The sequence below is a fragment of the Triturus cristatus genome, chromosome 12 (genome assembly GCF_964204655.1).
Source record: "Triturus cristatus chromosome 12, aTriCri1.1, whole genome shotgun sequence".
NCBI classification, from domain to species: domain Eukaryota; kingdom Metazoa; phylum Chordata; class Amphibia; order Caudata; family Salamandridae; genus Triturus; species Triturus cristatus.
Window position 1 is genome coordinate 119,050,578 of NC_140595.1, and position 23,388 is coordinate 119,073,965.

Consider the following 23,388-nt stretch of genomic DNA (forward strand, 5'->3'; position numbering starts at 1 on the left):
TAAGAGGTCTAAAAAACCTTCATCACAAAGAATTACATCCATGCGAGGATTTACTTTTTTGTAGACAGTCAGCTCAAAGATGTAGAAATTCAGCCCTATTACAACCAATACATCCCATAAGCAGAATTTAGGAATACAGTCCATTCCTTACAATCTTTGACAGCCGGAGGGGGTGAAGAGTTAAGATGACCTTTGAGGATCCAAGAGTGGGGAAAGGTTCCTAATCTCAACACCACCACATGGGATAATCTCAAATTTACTTAGATATCACAGCGAGTTTCAAATGTGTAAGTTTATATCTGAATTTTCTGTACTGTGCTATATTATTCTCCCCTCTAGATCCAGAAGGGCTACAAAATAAGTCACTGTACGAAAATGAACGCACTTTATTGTTTTTCATTCATATGACCGAAATATGTTTATCTTTAAAAAAAAACACTTAGAGAAATGAGCCATTCTTGGAAAAAGGTGATGACTTCCGCAGTCCCATCATTTAGCAGCTCCTTGCATCTCTACGCTCAGGAAAGCCAGAAAAAGGACAAACTCCTTGAAATTAACACTCTTGTCTCCGTCGACGTCCATCATTGCCATCACTGTGCGGATCATTTTGTCGCCACTCTCCTGTTTCTGTGAATAAAAGAATCAAAAGAAGATTGGCTCATGACAAAGGTCAGTGTCACCCTCACACCCCGTGCTACCCTTCCCCACAACATTCCACCCCCTCCACTTGCAGTACTTTTTGTCCTCTCCTTCTAAATTTGAACCTTATCCTAGCACAAGGGACCAGAGACACATTGGGTACTTCTTTCTCATTCCTGCCTTTGATCCTTGAGTGTTGGGGAACAAGCTCATCTTCCCTTACTCTATATCCTGATTCTGGCACAAATCTGATTTGATGTATTTATTCATTCTCTTTCCAGATTGGTTATTAATGTTTTGGAAAAACAGAAGAAAACCAGGATATGTACGCTTGTCTTCGATTGAATATCCGAGAACAGACTATGAGAGTGCCTGAATTTCTTCTGTTTCCCCAGACCATGAATATTGTGCGTAAAAAGAAACTGAATGAATAATTTACAAAAACGGCAGATGTATTCTCCATGCTTGATGCTGCTTACTTTCCTTTTTCATAAATTATTTCTAGCATCTGGTACACGCCTTCCTATTCCAGCACCATCCTAGTTAATATGTCCTCCATGGCTTCCTTTTCCAAATTTCCATCCTCATGCCAAGTCATGCCTCACTTCCTATCCCCAAATATACCTACTAGCTCAGAGGTTCTCTTTCAAACATTGTTATAATTCTAGCTCCTGAGGAGAGGCGTTACATCTTTCATGGTTCTCCTCCATTGTGTTGTTTTCTCTGGATCACTTTCCTGTTCTAATTTAAGACCTGCTGAAATGTGCTGCATCATCCTATGTTCTTTTTTGTGTTTAAAACGGTTTAATAGACAAATTACAATCATTAAACAGTGATACAAATAATTAAAACACCAACAAAAAAAATCACAAGGTAAGCAATAGGATAGAATGATATATTAGGAGAAACCAAGCCTACAATATTTAATTAAGTTAGTACCAAATATTCATGACAAAGAAAATCATTTTTCAACATTTTTGTTGGAAAAAGGAAAAGAAGGAGGGAGAGAGAAAAGTGTTATTGCAAAGGGAATCAAAATATGTGTGTTTTTAGCCTACAAAGGCACTGAGGGCCTGATTAACATTTTGGCGGGCTGGTTACTCCGTCACAAAGGTGATGGCTATCCCGTCCAATGAAATATAAATCCCATAGGTTATCATGGGATTCACACCATTGTGACGGAGTAACCCGGCTGCCAAAATCTAAATCAAGCCCTGCGTCCTGTACTATACCATTGTTTATAGACTCCTTAGCGCCATATGTGACTTTGAAAATGCACTGATGGGGTAAGTGGACTTACTTCCAGTAGGCACAGATGATGGTGAGTGGGCATCACACTTGCTGACTTTTCAGGGTTCAGAACAGCCATTTTTAAAAACTTTATTGTATAGAGTTTTATATAGCGCGAACTTGACCCAAATCGGGTATCAGAGCCTTTACATAGCACCAGTTGCTTTAGATGAGGGCACATTCATTTTTGTTAGGCACGGGGAAATTAAGTGATTTGCCCAGAATCACAGGATGTTCAGCGTCATTGCCGAGACTCGAACCCAGTTCCCCAGATTCGTGGTCGAGCGCCTTAGCTGTTAGGCCAACTCCTCTCCCCATCTGGCCATGTGGTGCCCAACAAGCTCTTAGCATACTGTCATGTAGCTTCAATATCACATTGTTCCAAGTGTTCCACCAAGTTTATTTATAATATAGCACAGGAGGCTGGTCTTCTAGCAGTGTAGGAATGGGTCTATTGTACGCTAGAATGCAAAGTATAGCCACCCCTCCCACAGTTGAATCTCACATTTTCCAGACCACTTCAAGCAAGTGAACTTGCTACAAGAAAAAGCAACAATATTATCTGAATGTGTTTTGGTGTGGGTAGAGATGTCTTTCACAGTCACCCAGTGGTTATGTCATGATAACAAAGAAGCAGGGCTTTGGTTCATTCTCCTCTGGCTAGTGGTTGTTTTGAGACAGAGCCCCTTTCAGCCATTGCCTGTGGAAAGTGTCATTCACATACTGAGGCAGACCAGGGGAGTACTTCCCCTTCAGCGTCCTGCAGCCATGTGTTCGTACATTAGGGGTGTGAGTCCTCCTTAGGAGTACCTTGGTTGCAGTGCACAGATACACTACAATGGAGAAATAATTTTAAGGTTTACGTTCCTTTTAGATCATCTTTCAGGACCAGTGCCAGAGGGTACCGATAGTGAGGAGGGAGGGCCAAGACAAGGGTCCCACCCTGAAAGCGCTAAACAAGACAACCCTCCGTGGGGAAAACAACCTTTACAACACAGTCATTACATCGCGCACTACATTTACAACGCAGTCATTACATCGCAACATCCTTTACAACGTATGTCACCACAACGCATCCATTACATTGCATGTCACTCCAACCCATGACACTACATCGCATGTCACTACAACGCAGGCATAACATCGCATGTCATTACAACGCATACCATTACAACGCATAGTACCCTAGAATAGTAATTTTTACCCCTACACTATCCAACACTTACCCTACTGTTGCACTCCCTGGAGTTAGAATAATAATTTTTACCCCTACACTATCCAACACTTACCCTAAATGCAATGTAATGGTATGCGTTTTTAAGGTATAATGCGATGTAATGGAATGCGTTGTAAATGTAGTTTAAAAAAATTTGTTGTAGTGGTATGCGCTGTAAATGTATGCATTGTAAATGTATGCATTGTAAAGGATGTTGCGATGTAAAAACTGCGTTGTAAAGGCATGCATTGTAAATGTATGCGTTGTAACATCATACATTCCTCCCCGGCCTCCTGAGAGCCCTGGGGACTGAACCGAGTGAAAGATGCACATGGGCTGTTGCCTGTAAGGGATGTTTTGGCTAGGAGAGGGAAAAACAGCGATAGCGGGGGGGGGGGGGCTCCCCCCCTGGACTCACCAGTGGACTATTTGCACTGAGATTCCCCCCTTAGGTTATACTGTCCAAGATTATTTACATCACTCCTCTGCACAGGTTTTATTTCCTTTCTCATTTTGCTTCCCTTTTCATTATAGGGTTTGTATTCAATAATTAGAGTAGCATTTAAATGATTACGAATGGTATGCGTGTACACAGGATCGATGTTGGAAACCACCCACCTACAAGTGATAGTAAAAATATACCAGTGAAGCAAGTACTAGACAACATGGTCCTTAACTGAAGATGTTAGTAATTTATTAGACTACTGTTAATATGTCTACTAGGGAGTGTGAACGTCACAAGACCTGTTCTAAGGAAATGCAGGCAACAGGGATCGCCACTAGTGCCTGTAGATAGAGTCTGTAATCATTTACGGTATGATCTAAACACCATTCATGGAATGTTTTTTCCTTACATCTTTTGCCTTATGTATTATATGTGACGATCTATACGAAATGGCAATAAAAATATGTCTTAAAAAAAAAAAATCTTTCAGGACCAGTAACTGCAGTTGATGTGGGTAGTCTTACGAGCAAAGCCTCTGTGGGTGGCCGCTGCTTCCCATCAAGTGAGCTGCTGTCAGGGTCGGACTGGTCTATAAGGCAATCAGGCAGTGACCGATGGGCTGGTCTGACAAGTCAGTGTGTGCGTTGGTTTTTTGCCTGCCTTTGGGCTTGTTTTTATGGTCTGCTGAGCTGGGTTTTACTGTTGATTTCCCTGATATTAAAACAATCATTGGCTGCAGCAAGTGAAAATCGATGCGTCTTACATACTTCGGAAAACACTTAGTCATGTATCTTTAGAAGTCCAATACTGCCCCAGTTTGCAAACATGGGCCACTTTTTTAGGTATCTTTAATTCACTAATGAGGGTCACATTTATTTAGGTTCCCGGGTCTATTTTCCATCCCATTGCAAGATGGCTTGTGTCCATTGTCACCCACTTCAAACCAGGCTTGAGTCCCACTGCCCTTATTCAGCTAGTAGGGGAAGGGTTGCCAGACTTCCCACCAGTTGGCCATGCTTCTGAAGGACAATCTAGTGGGGGCGTGATCATGTGCGAGACATGTTATGGCACTGCCAGATCTGTGTGTGCTAGCAGCGACATGGCCAGTGCAACGCTGGGGAGCCAGTACTTCTGTGAAACCCCTCTGTGAACGGCTTTGCCCTCAGACAAGCCTTAGCCCCTCTGGGGGTCCAATGGCACAGATCTCCTGAGGAAACACAGCAAAAATGTGGGCCCGGGTCTAAGAGGAGAGGATGGAGAATGCTCCAGCAAGGATGATTGAGTATTTTTATATTAGTGCCAAAAAATAATCAATGCCATGCAATGCAAAGCGATACATAATTAGATAATGTGATAGTCTTAATTCTTTTGAATCTAATAGCATTGGTCTTCTTAAACTTCATATGCTATTTGCAAAGTTTCTTCAATATTGGCAATTCTTTCATTTAGTTCAGACTAATACATTGACTAACCATTAAACCACTCTAGGAAGAGACACCAAATCTTTTCGTACTTTGTCCAGTAGCCCATCGTTTATAATAGCTGTCTTATATTTTTATTTTGCGGACCCACCCTTGCATACTGACCCAGAGAGGGGGGTGTTATTATTCCCTTCATTTCTGAGCTATCAAAGAGTTAGTCAAAGATCAGACTAGAATGCCTAGATGTCATCCCTTTTTGTTACTTCGTTCTTCTTGAATCTCCACTACCAGATTTCCTGTCTTTCTTAGATAAGTAGCCCTAAGAATGCCTTTAATTTTACACAGTTCCAAAGCACATGTTTTGAAGAGCTGATATCCTTACGCTATCTGGATCAGAGATTTCTATACTCAAGTGAAATTCTGTTTCATTGCTCTGTATTATAAGACAATCTGTAATGCAAACAATATCAAATTGTCCTTGAATCTGAACTCACAGGGAGTCAATGAATATATGACGTTACAACGCAAACAATTACAACGCATGCCTTTGCAACACGTTTTTACATCGCAACTACCATTAAAACGCATGATTTTACAACGCATGCCATTACAACGCATTTTTAGAAACTACCATTACAACGCATACCATTACAACACATAATACTTTTGAGGCAACAGTGGGGTAGGTGTTGGATCGTGTAGGGGTAAAAATTACTATTTCCACTCCAGTGAGTGTAACAGTAGGGTAAGTGTTGGATAGTGTAGGAGTAAAAATACTATCCCCATGTACCCCAAAACCCATAACCAATGTAAAACAAAAAAATCCCCATTACTTAACATATAATGTGTTGTAATAGCATGAGTTGTAAAGGTATGGAAAGGGAGGAATTATACCTAAGTGACATACATCATAACCACGATACTTCTGAATTCCCTTACTCTATAGGTATATATTTGGCTACAGTTTTGAATTTAACCTGTTCTGAACCATTTCTGACTCTGAAATATTTGCACGAGTCCCAGAGAGCCTTTCCCTAGTCATTGTATTCAGTATTTCAAGGTGAAAGGGGGCATTAGTTTGCTGAATACTAAATAAAAGCATGGGTGGTGCCAAATATTATAATATGAAATTCAGCAGGATCCAAATCTGCAGCCTTAAAGATGCACAAAGTTTCCATTTGGAAATTTTAAGGTGATTTTAGATGCCCATATGAAACTGAAAATAATATTCTTTAGTTTCTGAATAAAATTATTTTTTAGTTAACTGAGGGGGATCAAAAGAAAACCAATAATTGAGGGAGAGTTGCCCTTTTAACAAGATACATTCTCCCCACCTGCAATGATGATATATTCCTCCATCTGACTCAATTGTTTTTTCAAAGGTTAACTAGAACTAATATCAAACATTTCCTATAAGTTACCACAGACTCAGACACCCACATATCTTACTGGTGTAAAAGATGCTCTCTTCTGTAATTCTGGCTCTAGATCTTTCCTTATAAAATTTAAGAAGATCCCTTCTATTTTTATTTTGTTACTTACATAGTTTAAAACCTTTGAGAATGTGTCAACTACATGAAATGTCCAAGCAAAGTTGTCATTCTCCGGAGAAGGAATAAGAACTCTATCATCTACATAGACATGATTTTTTAGCTGCTCATATCTCTGAGCTAGCTTTATTGTTTAAAAAAAATAAAACTAGAAAGTAGCTAGAGCAAGACTGGAGACTAATATCAATTCTGTTGGGAATTCCCGATAGAGACATGAGTAATCCTGTGAAACTGGTTGAAATATTAATTTGTTCTAATACTCTCCTTGAATTTCCCCATTCAGAAAATAAATGCCTTTTTCTGCTTTGTATAACCACACCCCAAAAGGTTCTTTCATTACTTCAGCATTCAAGATTTAAATGGTGGTCATGCCTTTGACCTCAGCTGGGGCGTTCGGCAAAGATCCTTCCTGAGCTCGCACCTCTTCAATGCATATATGATCCCGCTAGTCAGCATCATCAACTATCACAACATCAACGACCTCTCCTACACTGATGACATGCAACGTATTCTCTACCTCATGAACAAGAGGCCCAGTACCCGAATCAAGTTCAATGCTTGCATGACTCAAATCGCTCACTGGATGAAGACCAACTGTCTAAAGCTGAGCACTGACCAGATCAAAATTGTGATCTTTGGAAAGAGTACATCACCGATGGACCCCACCTGGTGGCTAACAGAGCTAGTACTGACATCCACCCCCACCACCCATGCTAAAAACCTTGGGCTCATCATCGACAGTAAACTGTCACCACCTCATGCTTCCATACCCTGAAGATGCTGAGAAAGATTTTCAAAAGGCTTCAAACTAGCACCCGGAAAACTGCCACACCCGCCCGGGTCACAAGCAGGCTGAATTATGGGCACATTCTCTATGCCGGGACCAGCAAAACACTCACCAGAAGGCTTTAAACCATGCAGAACTCGGCAGACAGAATCACTCTCAACCTTCAGCGCTGCACTTGCCTCACACGAAGGCAGTGGCTGCGCCTCCATGAGGGAGGAGGAGAGTCGCCCATCTGCTCCGAGAGCAGGAAGTAAACATGAAAAATAAAATGGCACTAAAACACATTTATTACCGTCCTATTTTTCATGCTGGCATCAGCCAAGTCTGTGGGCGGGGCAGGAGAAGAGAGGAACAGTGTGCATTTCAGTTTAAAGTGTGCATTTCACTTTGGCCTGCTGTCTTGCGACGGCCGGACTAACATGCTCACTTTAAACACTCCAACCCAAGCTGTCTTAGACAGCTGGGTGGAGAGCAAGCACATGCCTCCAGAGCCTGAAGGATCGTTGTACACGTGCACTGCAGCCAACCCTAATGCTTCTCTCTACTGCGTGATAAGCATGAGAGAAGTGTCTGGATTGGTAGAGGGAAGTTGCTGGCTGGAGCTCTGGGAGCCTGTGCTGCTGAGATGAAGAGGAGCACTGAGCACGAGGCAGTAGGTAAGTAATTATTTTTTAATTTTATTTTATGTTCGTTTTACTCACTGACACGAGTGGAAGGCCAGGGGGAGCAGCGGGCCGGAGTACCTGTCACTCCCCCAAGGTTTTCATCCCATTGTTGAGCATCGTACCCCGCATGGGGTTCTCACCCATTCTCGAGAAGCTCACTCTCTGACAAAGTCATGCCTTTTTGTGAGGATCTCTCCAGTGCCTACCTGAATGTCTCTCAAATTCTGCAACAATATTTCACGTTCATGTGCCTGAGAGCCACGTACCATATTCCATACTTGAATGACACCGTCTGGTGTGCCGTCTAATCGTAACGTTTTTGGCTTTGTGGATGGTAAATCAATCCGCAGAGGTAATCTCAACATATTCCTGATGAAATTACATTACTATTTGTTGCTGCAGCGATTTCTTCCTCACCTATTCCAGGTAGATTTTATCATAATCTAGTATCGTGGGATTCAGTTCACACCATAGTCCTATGAGGAGTCTGTCACAATCTATTATAGTTTGTCCATATATTCTGGACGTTTCTCGCACTGAATTACCGTGGATGTTTGCAATAGATTGTTTCATGCTGGGAAATCACAAGGGAGAGATCAAGAATGACTGGATGCTCAGACTGACAACAGCAGAAAAACTCACAGATAGGCACTGTGAGAAACTCGTAAGTGCCTTCAATCTCGAGTCCAGAGCTCCTAATCGTGGCCCGTTATAAACACTGTTTAAAATGGACCACGATTGAGAGCTTTGGCTTTGAGTCTAAGGGCACTGCTGCTTTTTGCTAGGGTCTGTCAGTGGGTTAAATATTCGCGCGTCACCTCACCCGTTTTGTGTGCCCCTGGCCGCCACTAACTCAAGGATCTCCACTGGCACCCAATTCACATACGAGTGCAATTCAAGCTTTCCATTGATGCGTTTGCTGTGCGGCACCACTGGCTCCTGTTTCTAGGTCCATTGACGCAGGCGCTCTGAGTGCTGCTGACATCTCTCCTGAGATCCACTGATGCGTGTGCTGTACTGCACCACTGGCTCCTGCTTCTAGGCCCATTGACGCAGGCACTCTGAGTGCTGTTTACATCTCTTATGAGATCCATTGATGCGTGTGCTGTGCAGCGCCAATGGCTCCTGCTTCTAGGTCCGTTGACGCAGGCGCTCTGAGTGCTGCTGACATCTCTTATGAGATCCATTGATGCGTGTGCTGTGCAGCGCCAATGGCTCCTGCTTCTAGGCCCGTTGACGCAGGCGCTCTGAGTGCTGCTGACATCTCTTATGAGATCCATTGATGCGTGTGCTGTGCAGCGCCAATGGCTCCTGCTTCTAGGCCCGTTGACGCAGGCGCTCTGAGTGCTGCTGACATCTCTTATGAGATCCATTGATGCGTGTGCTGTGCAGCGCCAATGGCTCCTGCTTCTAGGCCCGTTGACGCAGGCGCTCTGAGTGCTGCTGACATCTCTTATGAGATCCATTGATGCGTGTGCTGTGCAGCGCCAATGGCTCCTGCTTCTAGGCCCGTTGACGCAGGCGCTCTGAGTGCTGCTGACATCTCTTATGAGATCCATTGATGCGTGTGCTGTGCAGCGCCAATGGCTCCTGTTTCTAGGCCCGTTGACGCAGGCGCCCTGCTTGCTGTTGACATCTCTTATCAGATCCATTGATGCGTGTGCTGTGCGGCGCCACTGGCTGATGTTTCTAGGCCCGTTGACGCAGGCGCCCTGCTTGCTGTTGACATCGCTTGTGGGATCCATTGATGCGTGTGCTGTGCAGCGCCAATGGCTCCTGTTTCTAGGCCCGTTGACGCAGGCGCCCTGAGTGCTGCTGACATCGCTTGTGGGATCCATTGATGCGTGTGCTGTGCGGCGCCACTGGCTGATGTTTCTAGGCCCGTTGACGCAGGCGCCCTGAGTGCTGCTGACATCTCTTATAAGATGCATTGATGCGTGTGCTGTGCGGCGCCACTGGCTCGTGTTTCTAGGCCTGTTGGCGCAGGCGCTCTGAGTCCTTCTGACTTCTCTTATGAGATCCATTGCTGCATGCTACGCATGGGGTCACTGATGCCCATTTAAAACCTTGTTGATGCATGCCCTGTGTGACGCCAGTGACACCCTTTACTAGTCCCATTCATTCATGCCCTGGGTGAGGCTAATGACGCCCTCTACAAGTCTCTTATCCTGTTGGGAGGCCACTGATAGACTGTGTGGGTCCACTGCTGTTCGGTCCATTGACCCAAGCCCTCCGTGGGGACACTGACCCCACGTAGTACTAGCATGTCATCGACACGTTCATGTACACTAGACTGCGTCATTGCAGCATCTGTCTTTGAAATGCTTACAACCAACAAAACACACCTGAAAAAAACCCAGACCTTTCAGCTCTGCTAGTTCAGACTATTTAATTCATCTCAGCAGATTACATCTGTGAACACAAGGGACTATTGACACAGGAAGGCAAACACTCACCAGTGTGTACTCTGGGTGCTGCTATGTGTCTGTCTACACCTTGGTTACTCACATACATTTTCCTGGGGGCTGCAAAATTTGGTCTGTGGTGTGACTGAGGGCCGCACTGATGCCAGCGGGCGGTATAAAGTGGGTGTAGGGGTAGCACAGCATGTATATCTAGTGGCGGTCTTTACAAATGAAGGTGTTCCTAAAGTTAAGGGCATAGTTACTTCCTTTCTCTAACTGCAATTAACCTTTAAATAAGGGTTGGCAGTATATTTAACTTTTTTCATGTTAGTGCTGAGTCGAGTAAACGGCAGCCCATGGCTGCTGCTGCCCAGGGGGCACATGTAAAGGCCAGGAGGGCCACATGCGGCCCTCGGGCCGTACTTTGAGTATCACTGATCTACATGGATATTCACTATTTTTGCATATTACGCAAGCTGAGGAGCCCGCCAGTCACCCTCACTGGGATACGTGACTTGAGTCACGGACTGGTTTGAATATCAGCCAGGATCTGAATGAGAAGCCAGGATTTAAACCTTGTCACCTTGTACTGACGTCTGCACCTTCGCCTCAAGTGTACATTTGCTTCCCACACTGTTTACACTGCCTTACCTGCTAAAAGGGATGAATACATTGCCTTGGGTGTTTTAAAGAAAGTGGCGAAACGTGTTGACATGATTGTTGTTGACACAATGGTTGTGGCGGGCAATGGCTTTCCTACTGCAATATGTATGCTTGTATGCTAAAAAAATAAATATATATCCAAATTGTTTGTGTGAGATTAATTTCTCATTTAAAATAAATGACCCCATTGAGCACATACCTGTACATGCACGTGCTCATCGCCAATAAAATCCATCGTTTTGTTCACCACCCCAGGTCTTAGATTTGTATTGTTAATTCATCAATTGACCCTGTTTCAAAAGACAAATGGCCTCATTTCAAGGAGCGATGCCACCGAACATCTACAAAAATTAGCAGATTTCCCATCTGCTCTCCTCTGGGTTATCCTGCTGCATGTGGAGGCCGAGGACCAGAGTTTGCCTGGTGGGCTTGTCATCAGGAAAAACTCCAAGGAATGGCATAGGACGGCCACTCCAGCTCCATTTCAGTGGCTCTTTGTTTGCTCTCAGCCGGCCGGTTTGAGCTCCCACACACAAAAAACCCAGAAATCCCCTGCATGCGCTGGGGGAAATATTTTTTTTTTTGCAGAGTTTTATATAGCGCGAACTTGACCCGAATCGGGTATCAGAGCGCTTTACATAGCACCAGTTACATTACATGAGGACACATTAATTTTTTTGTTAGGCACCGGGGATTAAGTGATTTGCCCAGAATCACAGGATGTTCAGCGTCATTGCCGAGACTCAACCCAGTTCCCCAGATTCGAGGTCGACCGCCCTAGTCGTTAGGCCAACTCCCCTCCCCAAACTTCCAGCAAGTGGAGACATCAGCTATGTTTTCAATATCTGAAGGCGGGCGTCTGCTTTGGGAGTTCTGTCTTTGGGGGAAACATGTGTGCTGGCAGGGGTGTCACACTGCCAGAGACCTTCTGCCATGATTCTTCTTCTTAAAGCAGCTCCTCTCATGGACATAGGAGAAAAGAGAGCAGGGGCGTGGCTTCAAGGGGGCTGTTTGGGGTGTTACACGCCCCTAATCAATGTTTTTTCTGGTAAATAGTTGGGTACAGGTGCTTTCAGTCAGGTATGGCGTGGTGTCTGTCAGATTTCACAAGAACGTTTTACATACAAAGAGACAAAAACGCGCACACACATACTCTCTCTTTCTGTTTTGTAGGACTTCAAAAATGAAGGGCCCTATTTACAAAAAACTAACACAGCGCGGTGCCACAAGTCATTTTGCTGCGCCGCGGTGCGTTAGTTTCGAAGCACAGGGATGCAACATATTTATAACAATATGTTCCATCTCTGTGCTTTTCCCTGCGCTGGTGCATAAACTGCTGCCATGCGCCGGGGCAGGCTCCCTTGCACCATGGTGCAAGGATGCCTGCGTCGTGGAGAGATTGTTGTGCCCTTCCTGCACAAAAACAATCAATTGAGGAGATTTCCTCTTCCAATGCGTGCTGTAGAATGCAGCATGCATTGAAAGAGGAAAAATAAGAAGAGAAACAAAAAAATTTCTTCTCATTGCGCCTCACTACGCCACCCCTGGGGGTGTTGTAGCATTCTTACGCATTTCCATGTTTACGATTGCTCATAAATCTGGAAATGCATCAGTGGACATGGGTGTTGCATGGGAACACCCACAGCATCACGCCCATGTCACACCCCTAACACGCAGGGTGGCTTTATGTGTGCTTGTAAATATCACGCAGCAGGTTGTGCCGCCGGTGCGTCACGCAACACACCAGCGGCGCAAGGGGCATGTAAATTATCCCTAAGTTACTTTAAAATATTGTATTTTTCCTCACTTCGTAGTCCTACCAATCAGCATTCCTCTCCCTTTCCACTGCCCCTTAGCCCCTCTCACGCACCCGGCTAGCCGTATACTTTATTTTAACATTATATGCCAGCATGACTGTTGGAAAATCTGAAGCTCATCCCCCCAATCCTACTGACCAAGCTACGCCCCAGAAATAGAGCTACAGAGTAGCGCCACGTCAGTTTCCATGCCGATTATTATTGAATTAGCAACCAAAGTATTTCAGACAGGAACGTGTGAACCTCAACCATCCTTGGCTAACATCCAGTTCCATCGCTGCTCCCCAAATCTGTTGTACAATGTTGAGGGTAGAAGTTGAGAGAACCACCAACCAAGGTTTTATCACTTTCTCTGCTCCGCCACCAACCACAGAACCAACAACTTGGGCAAAAGCAACATCTAGAATTCACAACTCTTAGAAATGGCAGAAGCGCAATATGGAGGTCTATTGAAAAATAAGTTACTATTCTTCTTAACCATATTTTTTTTAGTATTGTGATTGTTCTTCTGAGCTGTCCACTACACCAAATCCTTTTTGGCATGCCATGACCAAAGCAGAAATATCATAAGATTTTGAGAAGGGTGATCCACTGAACCATTGGCCTGAAGACCATAGAGTATGAGAAAGACATTACCTATTGCTACTGAATAAGGCCTACCCCAGAATGAACTCACTCTCTCAGTGGTGCCACTTCAGCACTTATCTCAAATCATTCAGGTGGCTAACCAATCTAACAACCTACATTTGGTGAGTGATGTATCAAAAGGGATCTAAAAATCAATTCCAGTTTTCCTTATAGATCATCTGGGATTACAAATTGAGTAAAAAGAACCACTTGCTGTTCTATGTAGACCTTTGCCGCTGCAATAAGGGTCTGATTTATTAGTTTTTTAAAATAATATTACAGAACTGTAATTGCCAACTAGCAGAGGGAGCAGAAGGCAGAACAACAGGTTGGGGTGGTAACAAAAAGAAAAGATAAATCCTGGAGGGATGGGGAAGGAACGGACGGCTGGAGGTGGGAGGAGGAGCAGCAAAGAAGTAAGCAAGAGTGGATTTCACTGGCGAAGCAACACATGAAGGAGAGAGCAAGAAAACACAGGCATTTACTTAGAGTGTTGAAGGAAAAGAAACAAGCATTGGCATAGCCAATGGGTCTCGCCTGTGAGTCCTTATAAGTGTTTAGCCATGCACCACATTATCCTGCGTGCTGGGCCACCAGTGATTGATGAGGTATACAATTACCACACACTGGGTCATGCAGTCCGATTCAGGAATATTTGCTTGCCTCAGGAAACATTTATGGACACATTTCAAGGCTTTGTAATGCACAGACAGAAAGATAAGCACCTCGATTCAAGTGAGCAGCTCTTTAACATTTTGTGTGTGACTGCATCACTAGAGTACAGCCTGAAGAATTAGCATCAGGGGCAAGATTTGCTTAACACAATAAGATGACAGATTTAATAACCTCCCGTTGAAAACTATGCCCTGTATTTATAAAAGCCCAATTGTTTGAGCAGTGCATGAACCTTGCTCTGAGTTCATGGACTGCCACCACTTCACTGCGTTGTATTGCAGAGTGCTGTCTGGATTATTAGAAGAGTAAAGGGTGGTGTCAGTAGTATCAGAAGAACGCAAGAGTGCTGTTAGTAGCATTAGAATGAGGAGTGCTGTCAGTAGTATCAGAAGAGTGTGAGAGTGCTGTCAGTAGTATGAATGAATGAATGAATGGAAGCTTATAAACGCGCTACTTAGCCCGAAGGCATCAAGGCGCCTAAACAAAACAGTTCGAAAATGAGGCAAATCATATCTAAGCGTAGGCCTTGGCAAAAAGCCAGGTCTTAAGGGCCTTCCTGAAAGCCAGCGCCGAGGGAAGAGATCTTATCTCCAAGGGCAGGGAATTCCACTGCCTAGGAGCGAGAGTTGAGAAAGCTCTACCTCCCCACTTAGCTTTACGTATCCTGGGCACTGAAAGCAAAAGCTTATTTGACGACCGGAGAGTTCTAGGGGGAATATAGGGGACCAGCAAATCCTTCATACCACCAGACCGATTAGTTGCCAGAGCTCTATAAATCAGAGTCAGGGACTTGAAGGATATCCTAGACTCAATGGGGAGCCAATGTAAGGTCCTTCTTGCCAGATGAGCCATGGCCCGTTTGGGCAGGTCCAGGACCAATCTAGCGGCAGCATTCTGCACCATCTGAAGACGGGTCACCAGGCCTTTATTGATGCCCAAATAAAGAGCATTGCAATAATCAAGTCTGGACCCAATCAGTGCCAGGACAGTATGTTTCCTGGCCTGGAAAGACAGATAGTGCCTGATCCTCCGTAGGATGTTTATCAGTCCCCAACAAGTGGAGATGGTCCTGCTTACCTGTTGATCCATCCTCAGAAGGGGATCGATCAGAACGCCTAAGTTTTTGGCCAGGGTCGACGGTGTAGGGCACACCCCCATAGAGGGCGGCCACCAATCAGCTGACCAGAAATCCTCCTTTCCCCCGAACACCAGAATCTCTGTCTTTTCCCCATTGAATTTCAATGAATTACCCACCATCCATTGAGCGACTGCCTTCAAACAGTTTTTAAAATTGGAGGCAGCCAGGATAGTGGGTTGGGTAAAAGACAGCAGAATCTGTGTGTCGTCAGCATAAGAGATTACCTCCATCCCAAAAGATCTAATAAGCCTGGCCAGTGGGGTAACATAGATGTTAAAAAGGGTCGGACTTAAAGCCGACCCCTGAGGGACCCCACAAAGCACAGGAAGGGATGGAGACAAGAAATCCCCCAGCTTTACCCTCTGTTCCCTCTGATTAAGAAAGGATGTCAGCAGACTGAGTGCTGTGCCCTTGACCCCGATCTCCCTCAGCCTTGATGTTAATACTGAGGGAGACAGGGTATCAAAAGCAGCCGAAAGATCCAAAAGGATGAGGAGAGTAGTCAGTCCCTTATCAACCCTAGTGCGAATGGTGTCAAGCACGATGGTAAGGGCAGACTCGGTACTGTGTTCTCTCCTAAAGCCGTGCTGCGAGTGGTCCAGCTTATCATGGGCTTCCAGAAAATCAACGAGATGCTTGTTTAGATGGATTTCCAGCATCTTGGCAGGAGCTGGAAGCAACGAAATGGGGCGAAAGTTTTTAAGCACACCCGGGTCAAGAGAGGGTTTTTTTAAGAGAGGCTTGACCACCGCTTTCTTCCACTGAAGGGGGAAGGTCCCTTCCTTAATTGCCCCATTCATCACACCCAATAAGGGTGGAAGAAGACAGTCTTTACACTGTTTGAGGAGTTTAAGGGGGCAGGGGTCTAAGGGGGAACCCGACCTAACCTTGGCCAAGAGGCCTTCAAGATCCAGTAGGGAGAGAGAGGGAAAACTAGACAGACTTCCAGAGGGCACCTCCTCAGATAGAGATGACGGAGCACAGTCTGTGGGGATGGATAGAGTCACCCTTTGTAGCTCCAGTGCTGAATAAATATCAACAATCTTGGTGTTGAAGAATTGTGCAATATCATTACACAGCTGTTGTGAGCTTACTACCGGGTCTGGCATCTTTAGTGAGGTGAGCGTGTCCACGATTTTAAAAAGATCTTTAGGTGAGGAAAGTGAGGCGGTGAGAGAGGTGAAATATTCTTGTTTGGTTTTTATTACCTCCTTCTTATATAACCTCAACAGAGTTTTATGTCTGTCCCTCTCACACAAGTACCCACTGGACCGCCAACGACGCTCCTGTCGCCGTAGTCCCTGCCTAAGTAGTCTGAGTGGTTCCGAGAACCAAGGGGCAGAGAGCAGAGAGGGCAGAAGAGTGTGAGAGTGCTGTTAGTAGCATTAGAATGAGGACTGCTGTCGGTAGTATCAGAAGAGTGTGAGAGTGCTGACAGTAGTATCAGAAGAGTGTGAGAGTGCTGTCAGTAGTATTAGAATGAGGAGTGCTGTGGGTAGTATTAGAAGAGTGTGAGAGTGCTGTCAGTAGTATTAGAATGAGGAGTGTTGTCGGTAGTATCAGAAGAGTGTGAGAGTGCTTTTAGTAGTATTAGAAGAGTGTGAGAGTGCTGTTAGTAGCATTAGAATGAGGAGTGCTGTCGGTAGTATCAGAAGAGTGTGAGAGTGCTGACAGTAGTATCAGAAGAGTGCTGTCAGTAGTATCAGAAGAGTGTGAGAGTGCTGACAGTATAATCAGAAGAGTGTGAGAGTGTTGTCAGTAGTATCAGAAGAGTGTGAGAGTGCTGTCAGTAGTATTAGAATGAGGAGTGCTGTTGGTAGTATCAGAAGAGTGTGAGAGTGCTGTCAGTAGTATCAGAAGAGTGTGAGAGTGCTGACAGTAGTATCAGAAGAGCGTGAGAATGCTGTCAGTAGTATCAGAAGAGTGTGAGAGTGCTGTTAGTAGTATTAGAATGAGGAGTGCTGTTGGTAGTATCAGAAGAGTGTGAGAGTGCTGTCAGTAGTATTAGAATGAGGAGTGCTGTCGGTAGTATCAGAAGAGTGCGAGCGTGCTTTTAGTAGTATAAGAAGAGTGTGAGAGTGCTGTCAGTAGTATTAGAAGAGTGTGAGAGTGCTGTCAGTAGTATTAGAATGAGGAGTGCTGTCGGTAGTATCAGAAGAGTGTGAGAGTGCGTGCTTTTAGTAGTATTAGAAGAGTGTGAGAGTGCTGTTAGTAGTATTGGAAGAGTGTGAGAGTGCCTTTAGTAGTCTAGAAGAGTGTGAGAGTGCTGTCAGTAGTATTAGAATGAGGAGTGCTGTCGGTAGTATCAGAAGAGTGTGAGAGTGCTTTTAGTAGTAGTAGAAGAGTGGAGAGTGCTGTCAGTAGTATTCGAAGAGTGTGAGAGTGCTTTTAGTAGTCTAGAAGAGTGTGAGAGTGCTGTCAGTAGTATTAGAATGAGGAGTGCTGTCTGTAGTATCAGAAGAGTGTGAGAGTGCTTTTAGTAGTATTAGAAGAGTGTGAGAGTGCTGTTAGTAGCATTAGAATGAGGAGTGCTGTCGGTAGTATCAGAAGAGTGTGAGAGTGCTGACAGTAGTATCAGAAGAGTGCTGTCAGTAGTATCAGAAGAGTGTGAGAGTGCTGACAGTATAATCAGAAGAGTGTGAGAGTGTTGTCAGTAGTATCAGAAGAGTGTGAGAGTGCTGTCAGTAGTATTAGAATGAGGAGTGCTGTCGGTAGTATCAGAAGAGTGTGAGAGTGCTTTTAGTAGTATTAGAAGAGTGTGAGAGTGCTGTCAGTAGTATCAGAAGAGTGTGAGAGTGCTGTCAGTAGTATTAGAATGAGGAGTGCTGTCGGTAGTATCAGAAGAGTGTGAGAGTGCTGTCAGTAGTATTAGAATGAGGAGTGCTGTCGGTAGTATCAGAAGAGTGTGAGAGTGCTTTTAGTAGTATAAGAAGAGTGTGAGAGTGCTGTCAGTAGTATTAGAAGAGTGTGAGAGTGCTTTTAGTAGTTTAGAAGAGTGTGAGAGTGCTGTCAGTAGTATTAGAATGAGGAGTGCTGTCGGTAGTATCAGAAGAGTGTGAGAGTGCTGTTAGTAGTATTAGAAGAGTGTGAGAGTGCTGTCAGTAGTATTAGAATGAGGAGTGCTGTCAGTAGTATCAGAAGAGTGTGAGAGTGCTGTCAGTAGTATTAGAAGAGTGTGAGAGTGCTTTTAGTAGTCTAGAAGAGTGTGAGAGTGCTGTCAGTGGTATTAGAAGAGTGTGTGAGTGCTTTTAGTAGTCTAGAAGAGTGTGAGAGGGCTGTCAGTAGTATTAGAATGAGGAGTGCTGTCGGTAGTATCAGAAGAGTGTGAGAGTGCTGTTAGTAGTATTAGAATGAGGAGTGCTGTCGGTAGTATCAGAAGAGTGTGAGAGTGCTTTTAGTAGTATAAGAAGAGTGTGAGAGTGCTGTCAGTAGTATTAGAAGAGTGTGAGAGTGCTTTTAGTAGTTTAGAAGAGTGTGAGAGTGCTGTCAGTAGTATTAGAATGAGGAGTGCTGTCGGTAGTATCAGAAGAGTGTGAGAGTGCTGTTAGTAGTATTAGAAGAGTGTGAGAGTGCTGTCAGTAGTATTAGAATGAGGAGTGCTGTCAGTAGTATCAGAAGAGTGTGAGAGTGCTGTCAGTAGTATTAGAAGAGTGTGAGAGTGCTTTTAGTAGTCTAGAAGAGTGTGAGAGTGCTGTCAGTGGTATTAGAAGAGTGTGTGAGTGCTTTTAGTAGTCTAGAAGAGTGTGAGAGGGCTGTCAGTAGTATTAGAATGAGGAGTGCTGTCGGTAGTATCAGAAGAGTGTGAGAGTGCTTTTAGTAGTATAAGAAGAGTGTGAGAGTGCTGTCAGTAGTATTAGAAGAGTGTGAGAGTGCTTTTAGTAGTTTAGAAGAGTGTGAGAGTGCTGTCAGTAGTATTAGAATGAGGAGTGCTGTCGGTAGTATCAGAAGAGTGTGAGAGTGCTGTTAGTAGTATTAGAAGAGTGTGAGAGTGCTGTCAGTAGTATTAGAATGAGGAGTGCTGTCAGTAGTATCAGAAGAGTGTGAGAGTGCTGTCAGTAGTATTAGAAGAGTGTGAGAGTGCTTTTAGTAGTCTAGAAGAGTGTGAGAGTGCTGTCAGTGGTATTAGAAGAGTGTGTGAGTGCTTTTAGTAGTCTAGAAGAGTGTGAGAGGGCTGTCAGTAGTATTAGAATGAGGAGTGCTGTCGGTAGTATCAGAAGAGTGTGAGAGTGCTTTTAGTAGTATTAGAAGTGTGAGAGTGCTGTCAGTAGTATTAGAAGAGTGTGAGAGTGCTGTCAGTAGTATTAGAAGAGTGTGAGAGTGCTTTTAGTAGTCTAGAAGAGTGTGAGATTGCTCGGAGTAGTGTGTGATTGTCCGATTGTTGATGGTGCATGAGTGAGAATTCATAGATGTGGAGGAGAAGGGGTGATGTTTCTGAATAAAAAGAGATGGTTCCTAGTGGAGACAGGGAGATAGGGAGGTGAGAAGAAACCAGATTCGCCTATAACAGAGGGTCTATAAGTAAAAAGAGAACTGGAAGGGTGGCTGATCTGATCCAAGAGGGAAGGGAGAAGCTGCCATTTGTACCTCTTCTGCAGAGTACTATTCAAATATGGTGCCAGAATTAACACAAGCTTTTAAAATAAACACACAATAGGCCATACTGTTGTTACGGACAGCTACGAAAAGAAACGTTAAAATCAAGTCGGAGTGAAAGCTTGTGCGTTATATCACAAAACCAAACACCTTGAAGCTTCTAACAGCGAGTCCAGAAAGGACTTTTGGAAGAGTTTATGAATAAAACATGCAGAAGAGTAAAAATAAAGGAAAGGGTGGTATGAAGCTATTAGAAAGAGTCCGAACATCAAAAAACAAGAGCTTTGCAATAATTTTTAGTGGTATTAAAAGACACATTTGTAGCTTTGGGTACAGTAATACAGCATTTCTTACAGAATCCTCTCTTTACGCTAACTCAAACCAAAAACAACTGGGAGAGGGCGCACACAGAACTGAACTGGACCGTAGAAAAGCCAAGTTCAACAGTGTTTAAAGGCCATAATAAAAAAAGTAAGACCAAAAAGTGATAGATGAGACATTCTTAAATTGCCCCCCTCAGTTTATCGCAATCTTTCGATTGCAACACAGAAAAGAACTGATCTCCAAAATGGAGCATAGCTAGGGTGCAATAAATAACTGCCCTCATTAAACAGCCAGGAGTCTTGCCAAGAGTTAAAATAAGATCTTAATCCTGACATCAATCGAAGCTATTCAAGGTCCCTCCGGGTGCCTGGAACACCTACCTTCCAGGCACACTACACTAACCATGTACATCAGCAACTGCAACCACAGCCAGCATGCTTTCTCCCAAGGCTATGGTGGTACCAAAGCAGGCATTCGACGCTGCATACTCCAGCACTGAATGCAGCGATTCTACAAATGTCTACCAAGATGAGACTTGTCCAGGGATGCTCGACATAGAATATATACAGCAAAGAGAACAAGGCAAACAGAGGGATGAGCGTGCAATTGCACTGCCTTCAGCAAACGGAGCATGCTGAACGCCCTGCTGCTGTAGTGCATATTTCAGTCCCTCATGTGTGTTGAACAAGAGAAGGCTATCGGTTTAATTAGGTGAACTAAGAGACAATGCCAACCTTGTTTATCGCAGACTTGCATTGGACTGAAATCGCACAATCTAGGAGAACATGCAAGCTTCTCCCACTATAAAAAAAATTAAAACTAAGCCTGGGCAAAGCACTACGCTACGCTCGCGTAGTTTGCGCCACTTCGCACTACGCGAATTGCACATAGCACAGTGCAAACATACGTAGCTTAGCATTGCGTAGTGCAGCGGTCATTTTTTGCTTGCTCGCGGTCCTCAACATCAAGTTGGCGACTGCGAGCAAGCAAAATGACATCCCGGCGAGACTTTTTCAGTTCGCGATCAGCAACATCAAGTTGCCGATCGCGAGCATGGAAAATGAACATCCCGGCGAGATTCTCAACGCGAGGAGGTCAGGTTTCTCATTGCGAGTTGTCGCGTATGCTCGCGACCGCTTGCGATGAGAAACTACCAGTCCGCGTTGAGAAATCTGCAGCTCGAGTAAAAATCTACTCGAGCGGCAGAAAACTACAGCTCGCACTGTGCAAGATGCCGTTTTCAATGATTGCACAGTGCCGGATGCTTGTCCGCACTGTGCAATAATTGAAAACGACATCTTGCACAGTGCGAACAGGGTACTACGCAGTTTGCGGAGTGCTACGCGTAGCTCGCGTAGTACGAAGTGCACTTTGCGTAGCTTCGCGTAGTGCAACTTTGCGAACTACGCCCAGGGTTAAAACGCACCACACAAAATAGAGATTCAACTGTTTGCTTGCAGACAGGCACTCCTACTACTGCCAGGAAATAACCTACTGCTGTTTCAAGACCAATCAGTGAAAAAGGTGAATTCCCTTCTTTAAATATGGACGAGACAGGTTTCCGTGCTCAGCCGACAATGCAACGCATCAGACTTGGTTCCTTCACAATATTTTAAAGAGACACTGCGGGTGACCCAGCTCTATGGAGCAGACACGGTGTCCGCCTCCCCTATAAGGCATGGCTGTAAAGTATGTATTTGTTTGTGAAACTGTATGGCTTTAGGCCTTGAGGAGAGAGGGACTTGATAGAAGGCTTGATACTAAACTTACAGAGCCTGGGATTCTTGCAGAGCTGACGTTTGGAGAAAAGGTCACCGAATGCTTGTTTAAAAAAGCATCAGCAACTGGAAAATCCATAAAAGTCTGAAATGATTAAATGAACAAGCTATTTGACTGGATGATGCGTGGCATTTGCGTGTGCTCCCTGCCAGGCTCGGGACCTTAAGGAAGGTGACTCTGCACATGGCCAAAAACGCCATTTAGGTCAATGCCATCTTGCCGCGTATGCCATGTATGCAGTGTATGAGAGGTTGAAATAGGGTTCCTCAAATGTAAATATATAGTTCACATTTGTTTCATTCTCCTCGAACTCAATGCCTTTTCAATGGCTCTTCGTCTCTATGCAAATAGTGGAAGTGTTGTGTGTGTGTAGTTGCCTGACCTCCATAGACAAGGATGATGTCATTTTGGGCTAAAGATGTAACAAGTTAGACCTGAAACTATTCCAAAAATGCAAATGACGCCAGCTCAGTGCATTTTTCCCAAAACAAGCTGAGAATAAGAAAAAATATATAACAAATGTTGGAATGCATACTGCTTTAAAACGGGTGTCACAAGTACGGGCGTCTTTCCATATATGTCCCAATCATGAACTTAACATTCTAGCACTTTCTTTCCACTTACGGTCTGAGGGTTCCCGATATGCTGATTTGGACAATACAAATGCCTCCAGCTGAGTGTGTTTAGCTCGAAACAAGCAAAGAATATAATAAATACAAATATCAAATGATGAAACAGGACAAAGTGACAAATGCATGTCTATGCTAAGTTTATTAGCAGTATGGCTGAGAGCAGTGAAGAAGACACAATCAGCTGGAAGCAGCGCTTAAAACCACGACCAGGAGCAGCTGGGAGCTGCTCCATCGGAAAGCAACTAATAAATGAGCAGGGGCAGCTGGGAGCTGCGCGTGGGAAAGCAACTAATAAATGAGCAGGAGCAGCTGGGAGGTGCGCGTGGGAAAGCAACTAATAAATGAGCAGGAGCAGCTGGGAGCTGCGCGTGGGAAAGCAACTAATAAATGAGCAGGAGCAGCTGGGAGCTGCGCCGTGGGAAAGCAACTAATAAAACAAGCATTGCCATAGCCAATAGGTCTCGCCTTTGGGACCTTATAAGTGTTTAGGGCCACATGCATCAACGTGAAAACTGCTCGCAAACGGGCAGATTAGCAGAATCTGCCCCTTTGCGACCGGTATTTTTGCATTTGGGATGCATCATCCCAAATGCAAAAATCGCTATTTAAGGAATCTCTAAATAGCGATTCCTTAAATTGCGATTGCATTTAAGGAATCCCAAATTGAGATTCCTTAAATGCAATGCATGAAAGTTTAAAAATTAGCGATTTCGCTAATAGGG

At 44.4% G+C, this 23,388-nt stretch overlaps 1 protein-coding gene across 2 annotated transcripts in view; it reads right to left on the reverse strand.

The window, feature by feature from the left end:
- Positions 1-368: 368 nt before the first annotated feature.
- LOC146772821 (protein S100-A2-like) overlaps positions 369-23,388 on the reverse strand; it is a 79,261-nt gene continuing 56,241 nt past the window's right edge. For both annotated transcript variants that reach the window (XM_085636949.1, XM_085636948.1), the window contains exon 3: positions 369-627. In XM_085636949.1, the coding sequence (XP_085493075.1) occupies positions 490-627 (138 nt within the window). In that variant the 3' untranslated portion in view covers positions 369-489. The remainder of the gene's footprint in view (positions 628-23,388) is intronic.